Source organism: Amphiura filiformis, chromosome 2 (assembly GCF_039555335.1).
Source record: "Amphiura filiformis chromosome 2, Afil_fr2py, whole genome shotgun sequence".
Taxonomy (NCBI): Eukaryota; Metazoa; Echinodermata; class Ophiuroidea; order Amphilepidida; family Amphiuridae; genus Amphiura; species Amphiura filiformis.
The window spans coordinates 56,644,858-56,667,268 of NC_092629.1; the positions used below are offsets into that span (position 1 = coordinate 56,644,858).

General features: G+C 37.6%; 1 protein-coding gene across 1 annotated transcript; it reads left to right on the forward strand.

Moving 5' to 3' along the window:
• Window positions 1–424: 424 nt before the first annotated feature.
• LOC140146423 (uncharacterized) lies at window positions 425–22,094 on the forward strand. Its single transcript, XM_072168267.1, has 10 exons — window positions 425–529; window positions 1,884–1,982; window positions 6,615–6,728; window positions 9,389–9,544; window positions 10,146–10,288; window positions 12,882–12,987; window positions 16,155–16,252; window positions 16,835–17,010; window positions 17,709–17,849; window positions 19,186–22,094. The coding sequence occupies exons 1-10, from the start codon at window positions 464–466 to the stop codon at window positions 19,275–19,277; spliced, it is 1,191 nt and encodes a 396-aa protein (XP_072024368.1). The 5' UTR covers window positions 425–463; the 3' UTR covers window positions 19,278–22,094.
• The last annotated feature ends 317 nt before the right edge of the window (window positions 22,095–22,411 follow it).

Consider the following 22,411-nt stretch of genomic DNA (forward strand, 5'->3'; position numbering starts at 1 on the left):
TCTAGTTCGTGAGAGTGTATATCCTTAAAAAAATATTGAGTTAGTTAAAAACACAAATCTTTTTTGCAATAAAACAGAACAATTCGTATGAACCGTGTAAATCACTCAAAATCACTGAAATCATTACTTATTAGTATATATTGCGCGTTTCCCTATTGCATTACACAACATATCAATATTGTGACTAAATCGGATCAAGGTAAATACAATAGAATGATTTAATGATTTAAACGTATTGTCTTTTACGTCATGTGAGGTTTTTACTCGTTGTAGTAGGTCCAGTGTCTATTTTGGAAATGGTACAGATCACCAGTTTCACTTTGACCTTGGACCTGAACTTGAAACATAACAAAATCTTTTGTACTGTGTTCATGTGTGTGTGCTATTCGTTGGAGCGGAAAATTCAATCAATGACATTCTGATATACAATGCTATATATTCCGTATATATTATATATATATGTATGATATTGACATCAATACGAGGACAAAACATTAGTTGCGGCAAGTTATTGTGTGTCGTAAAGGAGGTAAGATTTTCATTGATTTATCTTTGATCTCCAAAATGAGTGATATTTTTGCCATTTTATATTGTATGAGGCCTGAGACCAATATGAATTATTAAGTTGTATCGAAACAGTGATTCATTACACTGCACCTATATACATCATGGCATTCAGATGTTACGGTATCGATACACCTTTGTATAATTGATAATTTCAATGCTAAATAGGGTTAATTTAAGTCAAAAACAGACCAAATGCTAAGTCGCAAATGTGTGTAAAGTATATCTCTGCATTTCGAGGCAGGGAATCAACTTCCCCCTGCCACAGTATTAGACCTATTAGACAATTAGACCTATGCCACTGGCGTTGATGAATAGTTTGGTGGGAGGGGGTGGAGAGACAGCTCACACATAATTATTGCCAATCTTGCATGATCATTTCATGCACCCATCATTGCCATTCATAATATCCTTTGGCCCAGTATCTATCCAATAATTGGACACTACTATACTGAGCCCGAGGATATACTCCAATAGGCCCAATTTATATTTATATTAATAAATAATAGGGCTTAATTGTACAGCTTTTAGTCTAGCCTAATACCGATTTCATACCTTCTGCCGGTTGCCGTTTCATGCGCCGCTTGTTGCAATTTTCTGCAGAGCGCCCGGGCAGAGCGGCACCCGGCTGAATTGCAGCAGCACGATTATGAAAGTTAATGTTGCTGCTCAGCACCGCCAGAAATCATTAAGTGTTCTCATACGGTACGTCAGATTCAATTCCTAGAAATAACGATTTGTGGCCTTGGGCAAACTGGTAGAGAGATATCTTGGCTATCTTGGCTAGCTGCTGGTAGCTGTAGGGGTTTCTGGTGCGACTGCACAGTGCAATAAAATCGTTGTCAGAGCAGCAAAGCGGCAAGCAGCAGGATAGTATGAAACCAGTATAGTGCCACAGGTGTCAGTCTCTCTTGACTCGATTCTACTGCTAGCATTGGTAAATCTTTCAAATATTACAGCTGCACCAAATGTTACTGTATGCTGGCCATGAACTTTAAAGCTGAATGCCCGCGAACCCTGCGATTGCTTGCAAATGCCTAGTAGAGTTCTACAATCAACACAAACTAATTTTCCTTAAGAGATTCAAGACAAGTAAAGATGCTGAAAACATAATTATGATAAATTTGGATGGTTTCTCACCCAATACTACAAATTTATTGGTCTCGCTATGTGTTTAAAAATATTTACGTCTCGTCCAATATTTTAAAACTGATAGCTCGGCAATTGCACACAGTTAGAATATCATTATTCAAGGTCGTGTATTGTAATCAATTAATTGGTTAATTAGCAGCATTATCTTACATTTAAAACAAAAATAGGTCAAAATGGACACCAAGACACGGGAACAATTACTGGTGAAGTATGAGGCGCCAGCATGGATGCGCACCCTAAGCAATATACCTACTCATAGGATTAAGGTGAGTTTTCATTCATAAAATTGTATTCATAAAAATGTCATACCCTGCAAGAAAAAAAGGCTCTATAATAGGTGGCGTAGTTTTGTCAAAAATTCGAGATTTTAAATAAAACGCAGGAACCGTCGTTTAATTATTACGATGGAAATGTTAGTCGAACGCGTATGCGATGTTCTTAACACATGGCGTGCATGAGACAGTCATACACAAATAAAAGGATCGTACCGTAGCACAACCGACGGTGTTACACGCATTGGCCCTGGTAGTAAACTCCAGTTTTCTTTGTTTTGCCGCAGTTTTTCGGCTCAAATAAAAGGGGCATATCTGATAGTAAAAGCTTACATTTTATGGAAATGTTACAATATGGCTTTACATACCAAATCTAGAACTCAAATGTGGCAACCAATTATTTGCTGGCTTGAAAAATGATCAAAATTAGCAATGCTGATTTAACAGAGATTTGTACAACTTAAACATACATCTACATAACTAGACCTACGTGGCAACAATCATGACAGTTGAAGCACTACCAGTGCAGACAAGAGCGTACTAGTACGTATATGTACTAGTGCGTATAGACGTCATGTTTTCCCATCATGCTGTTCTGCATTATAAAATACAAAGGTTTTTAATCATTTCAAAATACGACACTTTGAAATTTTCAGCAATTGAAGATAATGATATAATAAACATTTTGTATGTGACAAAATGTGACAATTATGTGCCCAATTTGAGTTATAGATTGATTTATTGATTAGATATTACGTAATAAACATGTTTTTCATTTATATCTTAATTTTATTTATTTATTTATACCATTCGGCCCGTGGGCCTGGCACAGCCCAATATTGCAAAAGCAATAAATTAAAGGGAGGCCAAAACATCAAAACAACAAAAATAAATAGATAACTTAAACCAAAAACACAGAATAAACAAACACCAAACGGAACTGGCTAGCCAAGATGGGCACGAAGGGCTGACTTGAAGGAATACAGCGATTTACATTGGATAATGTCCTCAGGGAGGTAGTTCCAGAGTGTCGGAGCATAAGGGTAAAAGGATTTTTGGCACAAGGTCAGACGACGGAAAGGAGGAACGATGGCTTGGGAGTTCAGGTTACGGAGTGAAGGCCGGGGTGAGGGTTGTAAGGGTTAGGAGAGGAGGAAAGATGATGGAGGATCTTATACAGGTGACAGAGAGTAGCATAGTCCCTGCGTTTGGAGAGCAAGGGAAGGTCAGACTTCAGGAGAAGGTCCTCGTGGCTGAGATTCCAGGACCGCAAGATAACCCTGGCGGCGTAACGCTGACAAGCCTCAAGGCGATTGGTCAGGGTAGTGTTTAAAGGATGCCATGTGACACTACCATATTCCAAGATTGGGCGAACAATCGCAAGATAAAGGATGCGACGGATGCAGATGGGAGCCCTGGAGAATACCCTATGGATAAAACCAATTGTGCGACGAGCTTTCTTACATATATGGTCGATGTAAAGAGACCAGGAGAGGCTGTCAGAAATCAAAATACCAAGAAATTTCGCTGAGGACACCCTCTCAATAACTTGGTTGTCGAGGTAAAGTTGCATGTCCGGGTAGGGGTTCTTTTTGGTGGTGATAACCATGGCCTTTGTCTTGGAAGCATTGGCAGAGAGATGGTTGTTAATGAACCAGCCGTGGATGGTGTTGATATCAGCTTGGAAGTCAGACAGGTCAGAATAATGAGAAAGAGGCTTATAGAGAGTAGTATCATCAGCGTATAGGACCAGAGAGCTATTGGAAGAAAAGTTAGAAATACAAAGATCATTGATATAGACAAGAAAGAGTAGAGGCCCAAGGACAGAGCCTTGGGGCACACCAGAAATAACAGGGACAGGGTCAGAGTCAACGCCATGCACAGCAACCAGCTGGGACCTATTAGAGAGATATTATTTGAGCCAGGAGAGAATAGGACCTGTTAACCCAACAGCACCAAGTTTCCGAAGTAGTGGGTGGTGGGGAACACGATCAAAGGCCTTTGATAGGTCGAAAAGGGCCATAACAATACTCTTCCTGTCTTCAATAGAACCATACCAATCATGAAGGGCAGTGATTAGGGCATCGGATGTTGATGATTTGGGAAGGAACCCGAACTGGCGTTTGGTGAGGATGTCATTGCTGGCAAGGTGATCCAAGATGTTACGGTGGATGATTTTTTCCAGCAGTTTAGCACAGATTGGCTGGAGAGATATTGGTCTGTAGTTGGTGACAGCATGGGGGTCACCGGCCTTAAAGATGGGAATAACACGCGAGACCTTCCAGGCATCAGGGACTCTGCCGGTGATGAGCGACAGATTAAAAAGTCTGCAGAGGATGGGGCAAATAGAAGGAGCTGTGTTTTTCAGCATACGACTAGTGATACCGTCCATCCCAGCAGCAGAATTGTTGTTAAGCTTTTGGATGAGAGAGAGAACATCAGAACTAGAGCAGGAAAAACAGGAAAGAGTGGAACTGAAGTTGTACTGAGGAATGGGAGTATTGGAGGCGTCAGCACGGTTGAAACACTCAGCGAAAAACTGACTAAAGGTATTGGCTATGTCAGTTGGAGAGCTAGCACAAACACCATTGTAATGGATGGAGTCAGGAATGGTTGCTTGACCAGAACGAGTTTTACAGTAACCCCAAAAACGCTTACTTGGGGATTCATTTTCGAGAAGGCTAGCAAAAAAGTTGTGCTTGGCATACTTAAGTCTGTTGGTTAACTTATTTCTAATTTCTTTGTACTTATTGTAATCACTAGATTTTTGAGATTTTTTCCATTTTCGAAAAAGACTATGCTTTTTTCTACAGAGTTTACGTAACTCTTCATTGAGCCAGGGAGGCTCTTTTGCCTTACACTTGAAGAGTTTTAGAGGGATACATTGGTTCATAACTTCCATATAAAATGTATGAAAATGATCCCAAGCGTAGTTGATGTCATTACCGTCCTGAGTTTGATAATCACTGAGTTGCCTGTTGGCATCAACCCAATCGGCCTTACTGCATTGCCAGATGGTGCGGGAAACAGTCTTAGGTTTGTTTGGCCGGATGTTAAGACCACAATAGATAACCGAATGGTGACAGGCACCGATTGGAGAGAGGTTAGCAACTCCAGTGATTAAACCAGGGTCATTGCTATAAATGTGGTCAATGAGGGACGGGTTAATACCAGGGCTATGAAAAGTGGGCTGCGAGACAAATTGATGAAAATTGTGGTTGGCAGAAAAATCTGACAAATCATCAAAAAGGTAGTGGCCTTGATTGAGGAGATTAACATTAAAGTCACCTATGACCAGAATCGGGGGAATTTGAGCGCGAAGCAAGCGCAATGCAATGACTTAAATCGGGAAGAGTGTTACTGCTGCGATAGGGAGGACGGTAATAACAACAGATCTTAAGGTTGCATTTATGCAGATTGCATTCAGCCCATACCACTTCACAGTTCTTAGATAAGAGTTCATTACATAAGCGAGGTTTAAGAGAGTTCATAATTAGTAAGCATACACCACCGCCTCTTGTTTGGCGATCGCAACGGAAAACAGTGTATTGACCATTTATGGAGAGTTCTGAGTCATTAATGTTGGATGATAGCCATGTTTCAGAAATGCCAATAATGGCAGGTCTAATATTGAAACTATATATTAAATTAACAAGCTCGTCTAATTTGTTGCCAATGCTGCCTGCATTGAGCAGGAGCATGGATAGATCATTAAAATTAACACTACATTCAAAGTAAGAGTTTGCTTCAGAGGAGGAGTCCATGGTAGAGTTTTCAGAACTTCCTGTCAAAAATGAAGCATCCGCAAAAGGTAGGAGTTGAGTAGCACACCGTGAACATATACTCTTCGGAACTGGATGATCCTTCAGTTTTAGAACAGAGTTAGGAAGAGAAGAACACTTAAGATGTAGAGGATCGAGGCAAGTAGAACATAAAGATCTACGATGGTTATGTCGGATTTGTCTACTGCAATTGGCGCATCTGGGTCCCCCGTGTTGATTCGAGGGCCCGGGATTTAATTCGATGTCGCCACTAATGAGTAGAACTTGAAACGTAGACATTGAGTTTGCATAGTACGAGTAACGGCATTTGGTGAAACGGCCATAGGGTGAGAAGTATCCATGAGTTGGAATGGTATCGGTAATCAGGGCATTCATGCAATGGTGGGTAGGCCTATATGTAGGCCCACTAATAAGTTCATCAGGCAGAACGGTGACTGACCTGGAGTGGTGATTAAGTTCCCATACATAGATGCTGGTATATAATATAATAGTCCATACACAGAACAGCTTTACCCACTTGGATGGGTAAGGTTGATTGATAGCAGTCATGGTGAGATTTGGTCAATTGATCAAAATTGATCATAATTTTGACACATGGCATTTCAAATCGGCACATACATTATGTTACAAAGTATGTAAGCTGGAAGTTTCAGGCTGTCCCATTTTAAAACCTGCTGTCCCCGGAGAATTTTGTACAAACCTTTTGTATTTCTTTATCAAGATGCATTATAGGAAAATGCGACGTCAGTACGTACAAGTACGTGTACGTACTAGTACGCCATTGCCTGAACTGACTACCTCATGGATTTACAAATAAAGAAATCAATTTTGTGTTTTAAAACAGGCGTCGATTGAAAGCACCCCTATCGAGCGATGGTATTTACCAGGAATTCCTAAAGAATTCGAAGTCTATATAAAACGGGAAGATTTGACTGGATGTGTGCTTTCTGGAAATAAGGTTAGTGCAAACTCAAAACCGAACCCCGGTGCGGTCTCTGTTTGTTCTCGTGATAATTGAGCTACTTGAAATTCCCCTGGGGCGTGGGTTACCTTGGGGTTGTGGCGCCCAGGTCTAGGAAACATAATGACGCCCCCATTCTTTAAAAAATTGCGCGCGGAGAGGCGCAAATTTGCTCATATACAGCTGCATATAGGACATACCACTAATTACTTTATCGGTCTTAAATTGATCATTCAAATGCTTTTCTGCTGAAATACGAGCGAAGCACGCAAAAAATTTGACCTTCATCGTTTGGAGGGGGCGCAGAATCGATGCTATATTGGTCAATTAGGCGCCCCCAAAGAGTGTCGCCCAGGGCAATTGCCCCCCCCCGTTGCTACGGCACTGCCCCTGGGCAAGGAAATAAATGTTTGCTTGTCTCGGTACCCCGTAGTTGGGGGAGCTGATCCTGACTGCTATGGTTCATAACAATTTGTATTGGGTAAACCTACTCCCGTATTAAATAACACTGCGCTGTATTTTACGCGCAGTCAGGGCCGGATTTACCTTTTTGGGAGCCCTGGGCCAGGCCAAAATTTGGAGGCCCCCAAACGCACCGTTATGAAGGCATGCGCATTCATGTAGGCAAGTGTTAGATTTTACTAGGACATTTGCGCGCGAAGCGCGAGAAAAAAATTCAATTGTAGACATTTTTGCCCAAATTGAATCTGAATTTTGCTACAAACATGCCAGTGCGCGCGAAGCGCGAAAAATTTTGTAATTTTGTACCCTATTTTGGTCCAAAACATAGTGTTTTTCGGCTAAAATGGAAGATGCACACTGCACAGGGCAATTTTTGGGGCCCCGGGCCCGGGCCAATCTGGCCCTATGGTAAATCCGGCCCTGCGCGCAGTGCGGTTGGCTGCCAGAAACTGTGTGTGAAGTGTTTCATTTTGTCTTACGAGGAGTTCAAATCAACTTTGATGTCTAGATTTAACACCATGGCTCAGGGTAAATGACACCCCTTCGCAAAATTATATGATCCACAGCTACCCGATATTGCGTGCCTAATTCTCTAGTAAAAAAAGTTTGGCAAAATTGTCAGACAAATATTTAAACTAAAATAGCAACTAAAGTGAGCTAAAATTTAACATCTAACTGCTTAAAATTTTATAAACAACATCAAAGGCATTTCCATTGCAAGAATTTCGTTGGGCATGATATTCCTATGAGTTCTCGAGTCCACGCCCCAGGGTCCACGCAAACTATGAAACACTACATCATGGCCATGCATGCAAAGGCACTGCTTAAAAATCCCATGTAATGTAAAAGGAAATTACTGCTTCAGATGTACGAAATATCACAACAAAAAGGAAACATAAACCAACATCATTTTATTCCATAGACCCTTCTTCGAGACAATGTGGGTTAAATATTAGGGATCTGGTCAGCCCGAGTCTAGCCTGAATCCTTCAGGCCTCTACTGGCGGCGCCTTTTTTAAAAATCCAGAATCATTCACGTTGCCTTATTCAGCGCAACCCGATGACCGTGCATAGATGTTGAAAGACTGAATGACCAGTCTAGCCCGCGTCCCTCTGTCGAAACCATAGTGCAGTTATGTCCACGGCAAATTCACCGTGACCTTTCCAGCCATAAACCCGCTTAGTGAAGATTAAACTGATAATATGCAGTACCAAACCATTATATTAATCTATTGTCCAATGCAAATTTATTACCCCGTGATAATATTAATCCAATAAGCGATCGAATTGTCCGCTACGGTCGACTAATCCAATCAATAATGACGCTATTGACATGTACGAAAGGAGCTCCACTGACCGAGTTTTGGGGTATTTGTCACTGGTTTGCTGTCATTTACTCATCAAGGCGGTCCCCCGTTATTATAAAGACTATGCTAATTATTTAAAGATTGACATGTAGAAAATAAACCATACTTGATTGACATAAAGTACTAAATTTGTACCTATTACGGTTGCGTGACATCAATCTTCCAAATACGACCAAGCCAGGGCTGCCCGGTGAAGCAAAATGTGCATTGGAATAACATGGGAGTTTGGATAGATGGTAGGATTTGTTTCTCATAAAAATGTATGGTCCACCGTTATTAAAGCTTGTACCGGGTTGAAAATTCAGATATTTTGAAAAGAATAAGTAATTGAAACGTAGAGCAAGTACTAAAATCATAGCTTTTATACTTTTTGATATACGACGCTAACTAGTTCATCTCTTATATCTACAACACAGCGCTACCAGTAGGGGTCAATTGCCTATTGTGAGTGTGTTGTGTGCATACATGTAGTTAACAATAACTGCATGATGACTACTAAATATGGCGGTACAACATGGATGTCGGATGTCCAAGGATTTCGGCAGAAGTTTGTTAGCTGCCGAAATCGCGGAATTGCCTACATTGCGGACTTCCATTTCATTAGATTTACAAAGCTTACTTCGAGGATGAAAATACAAAATATTTGATAATTTGAACTAAAATCTGTATTATATCGCGAATTACAAGACATCAAAATTATTTGATATCAGGATATTCCTTATTTTCAAAATGCAATTCGATATGTCTGATGTGCTGTCATGTCGCACAAAAATAGTTTTCAAACGTTGCTATCCGATCCCTTAAGTTTCAACCGTTTATTATTTCCAGGTCAGAGGTTTTGAGTTCATCTTCGCAGAAGCAATAAAGCAAGGCTGTACAGCAATTTGTAGCGCTGGTACGACTCACTCAAATTTTGTGCGGACACTGGCTTTGATGGCTAGTTCACTAGGAATGCCATCGCACTTCGTGATATACGCTGATAAGGTAAACAGAATGAATGAAATAAGCTACGTCGCTCTGAGATACAGAGTGTGTCAAATAGGTGCAAAACAAAAAACATCTTTATTTTAAACGCTAGTTTTTATTTCCATTGTGGAACTTTATACGGATTTGTTTGTTTTACCAGTTGGTCAGGGTGGACATACGCTTGGTGTTGGTACCAGGCTCAAGCTAAATGTTCATGCCAATTAAGCTGAAAACCTTATAAGCATGATGGCTTGTATGAAGAAAAAAGAAAGAAACAGAATTGAACACTGAAAGCTACTGAAAGAGCAAGGAAAAAAACATTAGGCCACTCCCAACAAATCAAGGCTACACATTAATGTTGCTCTTGGACCTTGGGTCGAGAAAAAAGAAATAGGGAATTCTTATTCCGATTTCCGTGCCCCGATACAAATGCTTGGATGCTAATGTACTTTCATTTTCATGTGGGTAAAAATGAAGTAAAAGGGGCGAGTGTAACCCTGACCAGTTACACTTGAAAAACATACTCCCCCTGTGGAATGTATTTCTCAAATCTTACACAGGGGTAGTATGGATTTCTACGGGAATAGCTCAATATGACTCTAACCTGATCCATCTGCAGAGTAATACCAGACTGGACACTAATCTGTTGCTACTTATGGCTGGGGCTCATCGATATATGATACCAACTATCGATATATTAAACTTGTTAAACTTCGGAGAAGAACTTGGGACCAAAGTAGAACAGCTGGCGGAGAAGATCAGGTAACTATTACATGCAATCCTCATTTCAAAAAAATGCAGAACTATATTGTTTCAACATGTTGTTATCAACCTTTTATTTAACAAAATGTAAAATACAAAATACAAGCAATGCAATAATACAAGGAGGAAAAAAACAAGACAAAAACTGGACAAGTTGCCCACATAATACCGTAGCAAAATACACGAGAATATAAGGCCAAGCAGGACACCGGGAATACTGAGCCGGATTGAAAGAACCCATCAAAATGGCAGGGTAGCATGTACGATCACAAACTGATGTGGGGCTGATCTTCGGAGCACCAGGCCGGTTCCTGTCTAGTATTCCTGATCATGTAACTAGACAGGAGAGCCACTTTTCTGAGTTCCTTCATGAATTTCTTAGACGGTTTGGATCTGCTGACAAAAGAAAATATCTTGTCAATGTGTCAAACAATTCCCGGGGTAATGAGCCCACGTGATCCGACTTCACAACAAGTCAAATCACAAGTAAACCCATTATCTGAAATGTCGGACACAAGGTCAAGGTACTTTCTTTGTTTTCGCTCATGGGCTTTTGATATGTTGGTTTCAAATGGCACAATTGACTCAACAAGATGGATGGAATTGTCCTGCTTATTTTGGATGACAATATCCCAGACAATATCAGGCTTGAGTTTGGAAACAATAGCATTTACTGGTATTGGTGATGTGATGAAGCCTGAAGCGCTACAGATCAGGAGCTATCGCATTAAGAGCAAACAAAGTATGTTTGATTGTTTGAGGATGGAGTTATGGCGCCAGGTGTATCTACCTTGGTTTAGGGAGACGGGACAGTTTTGACCCTTTCACCACGTTCTGAGGTTGGTAAATGTTATAGAAAATCAATAGCAGAGCGAACGGCAAAGCTGAGGACACCTCTGGGGAGATCATATCTGATCTCCATGTTTAGTCCAAGTTTTCAAGTTCAACGAGCTTTAGGGAGTTGCCCTGTTGATCAAGAGGTTTTATGTACTCTCACAAGAAGTTGCAACGATTATCACTGACCAGATTTTTGAAAGTTTGTTTTGGATGGAAATCCATTTTTCTTGAGATGGAGTCTTCTCGTAATGTACGGGCCAACGGACTGAGCCAATCTTATTTTTCTTACGATTCCATTTAGACTCTCTGTTTAGCTAGGACTTGAGAGCATGCACAACACGGTCATCGGCTTTCACCATACAAAGGGGGATACGCAATGTGGCACATTGCTAATCAGCAAATGTCAGCTCACGCTAAGCATGCAGGGATACAAAAGGGAGCAAGGATTGACTAATATTCTGCGCCCAGCAAGTATCCTAAGTATCTAATCCTGCACATTATGACACCCAATTGAATCCAATGTGACATCCAGAAATAAAGTTTTAGCTGCCAGCCAGAGCGATGGAATCGGGATAAACCAAGTGCACATACAGATCATTATGGACAATAACGGTGGCCACACAGGATATTGGTGGGATCAAAAGAACTGAAACAAAAGGAACTAAAGAAAACTGAAACAAAAGAACTGAAAAATAAAACAAAAGTTGCGAAAAGTACAGAAAATAAAAAAAGAATAAAAAATTACTGCTTTAAATAAAGCTTGACTGAAGAAACTGTGGTTTCCTCTTTGTTGCGCTTGTTGGAATCTTTTTGCCTTGCATAAGCCAGTTTGTCACTTTTAAAACTGGACTTTCGTCCAATCAAATGCTTGTAACCTTACTTTCGCTTTCATTCAATAGCCCATAGGCCAATTTGTATTCTCTTTAAAGCAAGTAGAAGTAGATCAACATGGCACTACGTTGTGAGGTATCTGACATTGTCGCGAAGGTTAAACATTTTTTTGGAGAGGGAAAAGACCGAAGTGCAAATCATTTGCTAAAGAACATAATGGCCCGTAAAAATAATGGCCAGAAATATCTGAACGCAACCTTTATAGGCTTCTTGGTCCTATGACAGAGAGAAGGAAAAGAAAGCCTAAAGTTGAAGTGGAAGATTTAAAAATGCCTGCTATTCCTACGTTAGTGAAAAACAGTTCAGCGTCCAACAAAAAGTAATTGGCCCTAAACGATAAACAAGATTTTCTTTCTGAATTGGCCGTATTTTTACGTTTAAGAAAATGTGTGTTCTCTCTAGCGTAAGTCCCTATTTGATTCATTGGAACGTTCTAAATGATTCTCCTCATATTTGTCAAGGTCTTACTTTATTATTTATTATTATTATTATTATTATTAATATTATTATTATTATTATTATTATTATTATTATTATTATTATTATTAGTGTTATTAGTGTTGTTATTATTATTATTATTATTATTATTATTATTTTTATTATTATCATTATTATTATTATTATTTTATCATTATTATCATTACAATTATTATTATTATTATTATTATTATCATTATTACTGTTATTATGATTATGATTATTATTTGCATTATTATTTGCATTATTATTTGCAATTTTTCCATTATTATTTGCATTATTATTATTATTATTATTATTATTATTATTATTATTATTATTATTATTATTATTATTATTGGTATTATTATTTGCATTTTTATTTGCATTATTATTTGCATGATATAAGGAAGGACACCGGGGAGAGTGTGTTCAAATTTGTTGGCAACCATGAAAATTCGTATACCGCTTGTATCTTTGGATATCTGAAAGTGTTCGACGAGTTACTGAGTCAGGTAAATATATGTGCTGTTTTAAATGTAAACTAAATTTACCAAAAAAGTAACTATCCCCTATTCCTAATCATATTATTATAGTTAATACATATTTTCCTGTGGCACTGTTCCAGTTGTGACAAACAAGGTCTCAACATTATACTAATATTCCTAATCATAGTATTAGAGCTAATACATATTTTCTTGTGGCACTGTTCTAGTTGTGCCGAACATGGTTTCAACATTATATATACTAATATTCCTAATCATAGTATTATAGTTAATACATAATAATTTTCCTGTGGCACTGTTCCAGTTGTGCCAAACATGGTTTCAACATGTTATATACTAATATTCCTAATCATAGTATTATAGTTAGTACACATTTTCCTGTGGCACTGTTCCAGTTGTGCCGAACATGGTTTCAACATGATACTAATATTCCTAATCATTGTATTATAGTTAATACATATTTTCCTGTGGCACTGTTCCAGTTGTGCCGAACATGGTTTCAACATGTTATATGCTAATATTCCTAATCATAGTATTATAGTTAATACATATTTTTCTGTGGCACTGTTCCAGTTGTGCCGAACATGGTTTCAACATTATACTAATATTCCTAATCATAGTATTATAGTTAATACATATTTTTCTGTGGCACTATTCCAGTTGTGCCCAACATGGTTCCAACATTATACTAATATTCCTAATCATAGTATTATAGTTAATACATATTTTTCTGTGGCACTGTTCCAGTTGTGCCGAACATGGTTTCAACATGCTATATACTAATATTCCTAATCATAGTATTATAGTTAGTACATATTTTCCTGTGGTACTGGTCCAGTTGTGCCAAACATGGTTTCAACATTATACTAATATTCCTAATCATAGTATTTTAGTTAATACATACTTTCCTGTGGCACTGTTCCAGTTGTGCTGATCATGGTTTCAACATGTTATATACTAATATTCCTAATCATAGTATTATAGTTAATATTCCAAAAATGGGTTTTGTCTGTGTGTCCGGGTTCTAAATGGCTTTGTAGCGGGATTTAATTAATTTGTCACATTGATGTGCTTTGTATTTTGTTTCTTTCTCTATCATTTGTTTTTGTACCACTCTTGTTGATGTAACAGAGTACTCTTGTTGATGTAACAGATGTAACAGATTACATCTTAAATCACATTGATCGTGGTAGTTATGTGGGGGCCATCTTTTTAGACCTGAAAAAGGCCTTCGACACGGTCAATCACCCTATCTTGCTCTCGAGACTTCAGAGTGTTGGTAAATGGCTTCACCAACATAGGCTCACATTGAATGTTAATAAAACCAAAACTATGCTGTTTGGATCTGCTCGTAAACTTGCATCCTCTGGTCCTCTTACTGTTCATATCTCAAAGATCAGCCCCTCGAGTGTGTCCCACATTTTAAGTATCTTGGCATTATTTTTGACCAGCGGTTAACTTGGGAACACGAAATTGATAAAATCTGCATGTCACTTTATAAATATATTGGTGTTTTCTACCGTATCAGAAAGTTTTTAGCTGTTGACACCATGAAGTTATTGTATACATCCGTTGTTTTACCTAAAGTTGATTATTGTGATATAATTTGGTCAAATGCAGGCTTAACTCTCCTGAACAGGTTGGATCGCCATCAAAAACGTCTCGGTAGAGGAATCATTGGCGTCCCAATGCGCACTCCAACTCATTTTGTCTTTGATTCCCTAAACTGGGAAACTTTTTCTGATTGTCGTAAATATCATATCTGTCTCAATGTTTTTAAATGTCTTGGGGAGCTGGTACCCCCCAACCTGTGCAATATTTTCACCAAGTGTATCGATGCTTATAGCAATTATACTCTCAGATCATCAACCTCTGGGAATCTGGTTATAAATAAGATGCGCACTGAGACTGGCAAGAGAACTTTCCTGTTCAGGGGGCTAAGGCCTGGAATGATCTTCCCCGAAACATTAAAAATCCCCTTCCTGTAAATGCAAATGTCTTCAAGAACATATATACTAACTTGCAATAATATCTCTTTTATGCAGCACATTGTAAATGTAATAATCATATTGTTATTAAAATTTCTTGTACCTAGTATGTGTATACTTTATATGGTATTAATTTTATGACTTTTATGTATATTTTTAAATACTTTTAAATACATGTTTGTTGTTTATCTGTGTTGTATCCTGGGCAGCAAGGGAGAACAGTGCTGGTCACTGATTGCATGTCCCAGGTTAAAGAACAAATAAATAAATAAAATAAATTGTATTCTAATATCCAATGCCGAATAAAAACAAGCAAACATACAAACGAACCAACCTTTCTAGATCATTAACTTTTGGAGATGAATTAATTCAAAGCAATAATTATTGACAGCAATGGATGTTCTAAAAATGTTTTTTGAATATTTTAGTTGTGTTCTGCAATCGCTATTGCCGTGATAAGTATAAATTCAAAAGCGACGAGCGATGCATCGCAAAATTCGGCGATTGCCCATCGCTTTTCAAAAGTGATGCATTGCGATCAAGCTGAATTTATACTGCATTGCTGAGCGACGAGCTTTTCCCAACGCAACAAAAAGCGCTTTACCTCATTGGTTGGTATGAACCAATCGCTATTGCTCAGCGATGGAGTATAAATTCAGCCTCACTCAGCTATCTAGTGTAAATTCAGCTTAATATTTAAAAAATATTCAAAATTACTCACCTGTGACGGAGCGAAGTCGTTCAAAACACTTAGACACGTTTTGAAGACACGCGCGGACCACGTAGAAAATTCACACAATTTGTACGTTTTACAATATATCAAAGAGTTCTTTCTTTTTCCTCCATATTTTATTCCCATTTTACATTTGACACCTTTGATTTCCAGTTCCAATTCCGTTTCCATGTTAATTTTTATATCTAATTTTTGATATATACATCTGCGATAAACATCCGTCATTATGTAATACACCCTGGGTTTAACATCCGTCAGTATGCAATACACCCATCGAATTGTACAACGACTGCCAAATCTTTATTATTAATTATGTATTATGTATTATTATTATTATTATTATTATTATCATTATTATTATTATTATTATTATTATTATTATTATTATTATTATTATTATTATTATTATTATTATTATTATTATTATTATTATTATTATTATTATTATTATACAGGATGTTAAATCTTTCAGTGATATCGTAGTGAGTTGTTCAGGCGCAGTGACAACGTTTGGACTGGCAGTTGGTAATCACCTTAATGAATGTAACATAAAGTACGTTTTACATAATTTTAGGTTCCAATAATAGACCTGTAAATAGAATATCTAGACCCCCATATTATTGTGTCCGCACCCAACTTAACTTTTGGACACCCTGATTTTTTTCCACTTTTGGCGTCAATTTAGTTCACAAACCTTTGACACCCAGGGAGACTCTACTCGCATCGTACAAGTCTCAAGCAAGATCGAACCTGGCTACACTGATTGTCGCCATGCAGTTTCCTTAGATCATGTATATAGAACACCGAAATGCGGGAATCAGCCAAGTTCGTTGTGTTTGTCAATTCATTCTGTCAACAGAGCGATTTTGACATACGGTCGTATTCAGACTTTAAGTCCCCATAGAAGGTTTTTCATTTGACTTTGTTATTTCGGCTTTAAATGGACAGAAACCTTCCCTGACCGTTAATATTAATAATATTTCAGCATTTTGAGTAAAGAATAACAACATTTATCTTTAAAGGAAATCGTACATTATGGCTTTAGAATGACGAATGGTTTTTGGTATATTGTTGACAACAACCATGATAATTTAGTTGATTGTTAACATCATAAATGTTTCTATGCTACTTTAAGGATCCATTCCATGGTAACAGGAACATCTAAAGCATATGCAGAAGAGAAAATGAATAGGATGCTCAGGTACGTTGGTCTCCAGGAAGCTGATGGTAGCGGACTCTCGGTTGAAGATATTTGTCACATGACTGAACATCTAGGTGCTGGATTTGGAAAAACAACCCAGGAGGAATTAGGTGACTAGAATATAGAGAGACCATTAAAGAAAGAAACATCTCTCATATTAATGTTGACATGTGTTTACAGTTGATATGTCAGGCGGTGATGGAAGCGATATCGCCAATTTTGAGGTCGCCATTGAATTAACACATAATCATGAAATCTTCACAAACAATTCTAAATTTGTTATGTGGTGTCAAAGCAAACGGGAAATTATCTTACTCTAAAACCGTCGGGGTTCGACAAAGTACCCCACTGCAAGTATGTTAATTTTCCATTTTTAATTGCTAACCGTGTATTTTGAATGGGGCTGCCAGCCCTGTATCTTCGCCAGCCTCGTACGTCACGTGTTGCGCTTCCTATGCCGCCTGTGATATGTGTTTATATTTGATATGCCCTCTGTTGGTCTGAGATCAAAACTGCAGCCATAGTTTACATTGAAGATATATACATAATATCACATAAAACTACAAAAAGTTTTAAAAGTTGGGTTTGGAAAAGATTTATGTGGTCCGCCATAGACACTTCTGTGTTATTTTGCCTGGCTTGAAACAACAGAGGGCGTTCTAAATGTAAACATGTGGCATCAGAGGTAAACTCATATTATTGGCTAAAGAATCTACCGAACGATATCATTATCCTAAGATCCTTAGATATTATTTATTTCTTATCTGTGTCATAATAATAATCATGCTGTGTCAATATTTTGTTACAGAATTTCTGAAGAAAGTGGCAGAACAAACTGGAATCATTTTAGGATCAACCTACTCAGGAAAGGCAGCCTTCCATCTCGTGAAACAACTAAATGAACAGCCAGAAAAATTTAAGGGGAAGAAGATATTGTTTATTCATACTGGTGGGTAATAGTCTATTTGTAGTATTAACCACTTGTAAATATTTGTGTAAACAATAGTTCGGTACCTTACCTTAACTCTGTCCACGCGGGTGTCGACTGCAGATGGGACGACATTTTTTTTTAATTAAAAAAATTCAGAATTGTAAATTCTCATGACCATATGTGACGTCACATGTCAAAAATAGACACTTCTGGGCATCAATTTTGAGGTTTTTACATATCTTTAATGTAGAGATATTTTGCTCCACAACGCCGTTTTCTCTAAATGAAATCGGACATTCCTAACCGAAGATATTGAATTCGTAATAAGTTACGGTATAATTGGAAATTGAGATATCGGCATTTTAAAATATTATTGACAATGTTAAAAGTAGGAATTACCTTCAAAAATGTCTCAAAAAATACAAGATGCTAGTAATATTCCGATCAGACAATTATTTTAAACATTAATAACATCACAAATTCGCAACAAACCCATATTGTGAAAAAATCAACCCGGGCAGTTTTTTGGCTATTTCTCCATTTACGATCCTGCCTGGTTTTGACACGGGACGTCACATATTTGGAATCAGCATGAAAAGTGCATTGAAATGGGTACAAACAAGTCTAGTATTGGTTCAGTGGTTTTCAAGATAGCTCTTGATATTATGAATATATGACTCTATTAATGCGAAAGGACTATTCAGTACAAAATAATAAACCATAATGAAATATTACAGTAATACCGTAGTAATTCCATCTACAAGCACATATGCATCTAAATGAGGGTCTATTGATAAAAATGACAAAAGGCAGACACCCTCTACAAAAACATTATTTGGAGTTTGAGCAACTATATTACTGATATAGGCGAATGATAGGCGGCTGTACAAACATGTATCATTGTAACATATGTACTACCAATCTATTGTAACGTGTTTTGTGAGGGTGTCTCTATTGTAATGTGTTTTGGGAGAGTCTCTGCCTTTTGTCTCTTTCGTCAAATTTTCCATTTAGAAGCATATGCTTGAATTCTACGGTATTCTGATATATGGGATGATTTTGACACCACCTTCTAGGTGTCTAAATACTTTTAGTGATTAGTTATTTTTGGTGGATGATGTTATTAATGTTGTCCCATTTGCTATATATCCAAAACATGTCATCGTCGTTGGGCAGGAAAAATATCTTACGTACTTGTGGCCCTTGAACGGGCCCTTGAACATGTTTAAAACTAAACTGCCAAGAGGTTACATAGGAGGTTTTACTTTAAACCTGTTCAGGGGCCAATGACATATAGGGTTTTTTTCCTGAAACCGATTAAAACCAACGACGTAATTTTCCTTTTTGTATGCAGGTGGTGTCTTTGAACTGTTTGACGGTAGAATGCAGAATGCCTTTGACAACGATGATAATGTGAAACAATGGAAAGACGTGATGGACAGTTAAATTGTTAACCCATTGAACCCAAAATGCCGCTTTTGCGGCATCATAGAGTATTGCATATACCTGAAATGCCGCTTTTGCGGCATACAGATGACGTCAAAACAACCTTTGACATTTGTACCATTTAGGCCAATCAGATAACTTGTTACAACGAAAAAAAAGAACACGTGTCAGCGGCAGATGCTTTGGCTGTCATACTAGACGACGATGATGAAGATATGGATGTTTCAGATTATGAGGATGAAAGTGGCTTTGAAGGCGAAATAGATAAGGTGCATCGCGTTCATAACACATCAAGGTCATAACACATCAAAAGGACCGACCTTGGTCACGATCGACAGAGTGATACGCATTGGTGCAGATAAGGCACAGTTGTTCGATCTGATCATTTATTAATGTTTCTAACAAAACATTACTGATTTTCCAATTCTATACATACAGCTATCACACTAATATGCAAATATATTTTTCTATATGCAGCCTGTCTCAACAAAAATTGTGCAAGTAAAAGCGCCCTCTCTGGCAATTAGAAAATACCGTTGTGACATAATGCTTATACCAACGTCAAGGGCGTAGTCTTAGCTCTCAAATGCCGTTTGTTCTATTCAATTGGCTTGTTTTAATCTCGAGATATGCTTACTTAACAACGAAAGGGTAAAATCACAATTGTGCCACTTTTACTAAGGAAGAGGGCTGTACATGTAAATCAATGGTATCATTAAGTTTATCAAGAGTTCCTCCGTGAAATCAAAAGAATGCATCAATTACACAACAATACAAAATTGTTTTTACTGTTTTTACTGTTTTATCATGATACAGGTATAATGATTCTCTTTTTCCACTTACGACAAATTAAAAGATAAATTAATATTTCACATTCTGCTGTCAAATTAAATACATGTAAATGTCAATGATTTTATCATGGTAGATACTGTTCTCTTTGTCACTCAAGACATGTTAAAAGACAAACAAATATTGCTCACTTAATAGGTTAATGAACTTAGACAAGGTCATGAAATTTGACAAAATAATAAAATTAGACAAAATAATGCACGCGCACTGATGTAGATGCGTCTAATGCACGAGCCCCGAGAGGGGGAGTGCATTAGACGTCAGCTATCATTGATTTACATGTACAGCCCTATTCCTAGTAAAAGTGGCACAATTGTGATTTTACCCTTTCGTTATTAACTAAACATATCTCGAGATTTAAAAAAGCAAATTGAACAGAACAAACGGTATTTGAGAGCTAAGTCTGTGCCCTTGACGTTGTAAGCATCATGTCACAACGGTATTTTCTAATTGCCACAGGGGGCGCTTTTCAGTTGCACAATTTTTTTTGAGACAGGCTGTAGTGATAAGTGAATAACATTGAAACAATAATATATTTGCATTGCTTTTAACCAGGTTTAACTCGACATTTATGTTTTAATCAAGATTATGCACCAAATGAAAATCGCTAAATTCGATTTTCTCAAAATGCGTATTTTGATAATAATTCAGTATGTGATACGACCGACGAAGTGTCTACACTTTGTAAAGATGCAAGCAAGGTTTAAGATAAATAGCTCCATCAGTGTTCAACTTTGCTTTAAAACGAATATAGTTCTACATGGCTTCAAGACACGAGCCGGCTTGGGGCTCCGAAGATCAACCACACATCAGTAATCCTGATGTGTTCTTGACCTACCTTGACCTAAGGCGTCGGCACGGATGCTGATGCACTTACCATCTGATCTATGGTGATTCCATACCATGCCACTCGGTCTTTGGCCAGCCTTCCTGCTGCTGCTACGGAGGTGATGTTTTGAGCTAGTCGTAAGGAACAAATTTTTTGATCTGTCACCTTGCATTTGTTTGGATAACATGTATATTATTTGTCCTGAAGTATTTTTACTATAAAACTCGGGAATCGCTCTATCGCCCTCTATTGACTGAAATGAAAACTATATTTAGAGTACATGTTGTAGCATAAATAATAATTATACAATTTAGAAATTATTTGGCAAATAAGTCACTTATATTAATTATATTTCTTAAGCTTTGTGTCACTAAAATCGGTGGTCTACAAGCAGTACTTGACATAAATGGTGTCAATCAATTAGTCCTAAACAGCTTCAGCTTGGGCCACTTTCGTGTCTTTGTGTAGCAAAACGGCCGGAATTGAATCATGAACCATCTAGTCGGTGCTCTTGCGATTGGTAATTTTAAACAATGAGGCAATTCAAGTGGTATTTTAATTTTGATAAATTTGATGATAAGTATCATTGTGTTTATTTACTAATGTCAATTAAGTGAAAGAAAAACATGGAAAACCTTTGCTTTTTCATTTTTATATCACATTTACCACATGACCCCATTTTCTTTTCTGGAAAGCAAAAATGCAATTGCTAATCATGAAAGTCAATTTATTCCGATGCAAGATTGATATATGCGCAAGTGGCCCAACTCGTTTTCTGGACGATTTAGTTAATTGTGCATAGCGTTTGAGCAAGAACTAGTAAAAAAAGTTGTTTGTTAGTCAAGATATTACTGATTCTACTGCATATGACATTGTTGCTATGATCCCTTTTGTTTTGTTTTTTCTAAAAGGCGAAATTGTAATGTATAATATATATTGTTACAGTCTGTAGATGTCACTAAATTTACGTTTTTTTACCAATAACGTAAACCTATTAAAAATTCAGTTGGTTTGCAAGAGTTAGGTGACCCCACCTCGGGGTTGCCTGTTGCACGTACGGGGTTGTCAAATCTATTTTGTTTTTATGATTATTAAACTATAATTTAATAATTTATATTGAATAAATAGGTAATAGTGCAATCGGGAAAAATCGTTGTGATTTATTCCAAATGTCTCGCTATAGCAATGGCAAGAGTGTACAAAAACGGATTAATCGCAGAATTTATGGGTAGTATTAAACCTACTGTCCAAGCATACATCTCTGGTCCGACGGTAAATGCACCACATTGCACGAACAAACATACCAAGGATAATGGAACCCAGCAAAAGAAATCCGTGAGGACCACAGCTGACATTTTAAATGCCATCCGCAGTTCTTTCTTTTCTGCCGAACTCTGAACTTTCTTTGAAGAACTGCGAGCTATTTGAAATATTCTGATGTAGAATACAGCTATAG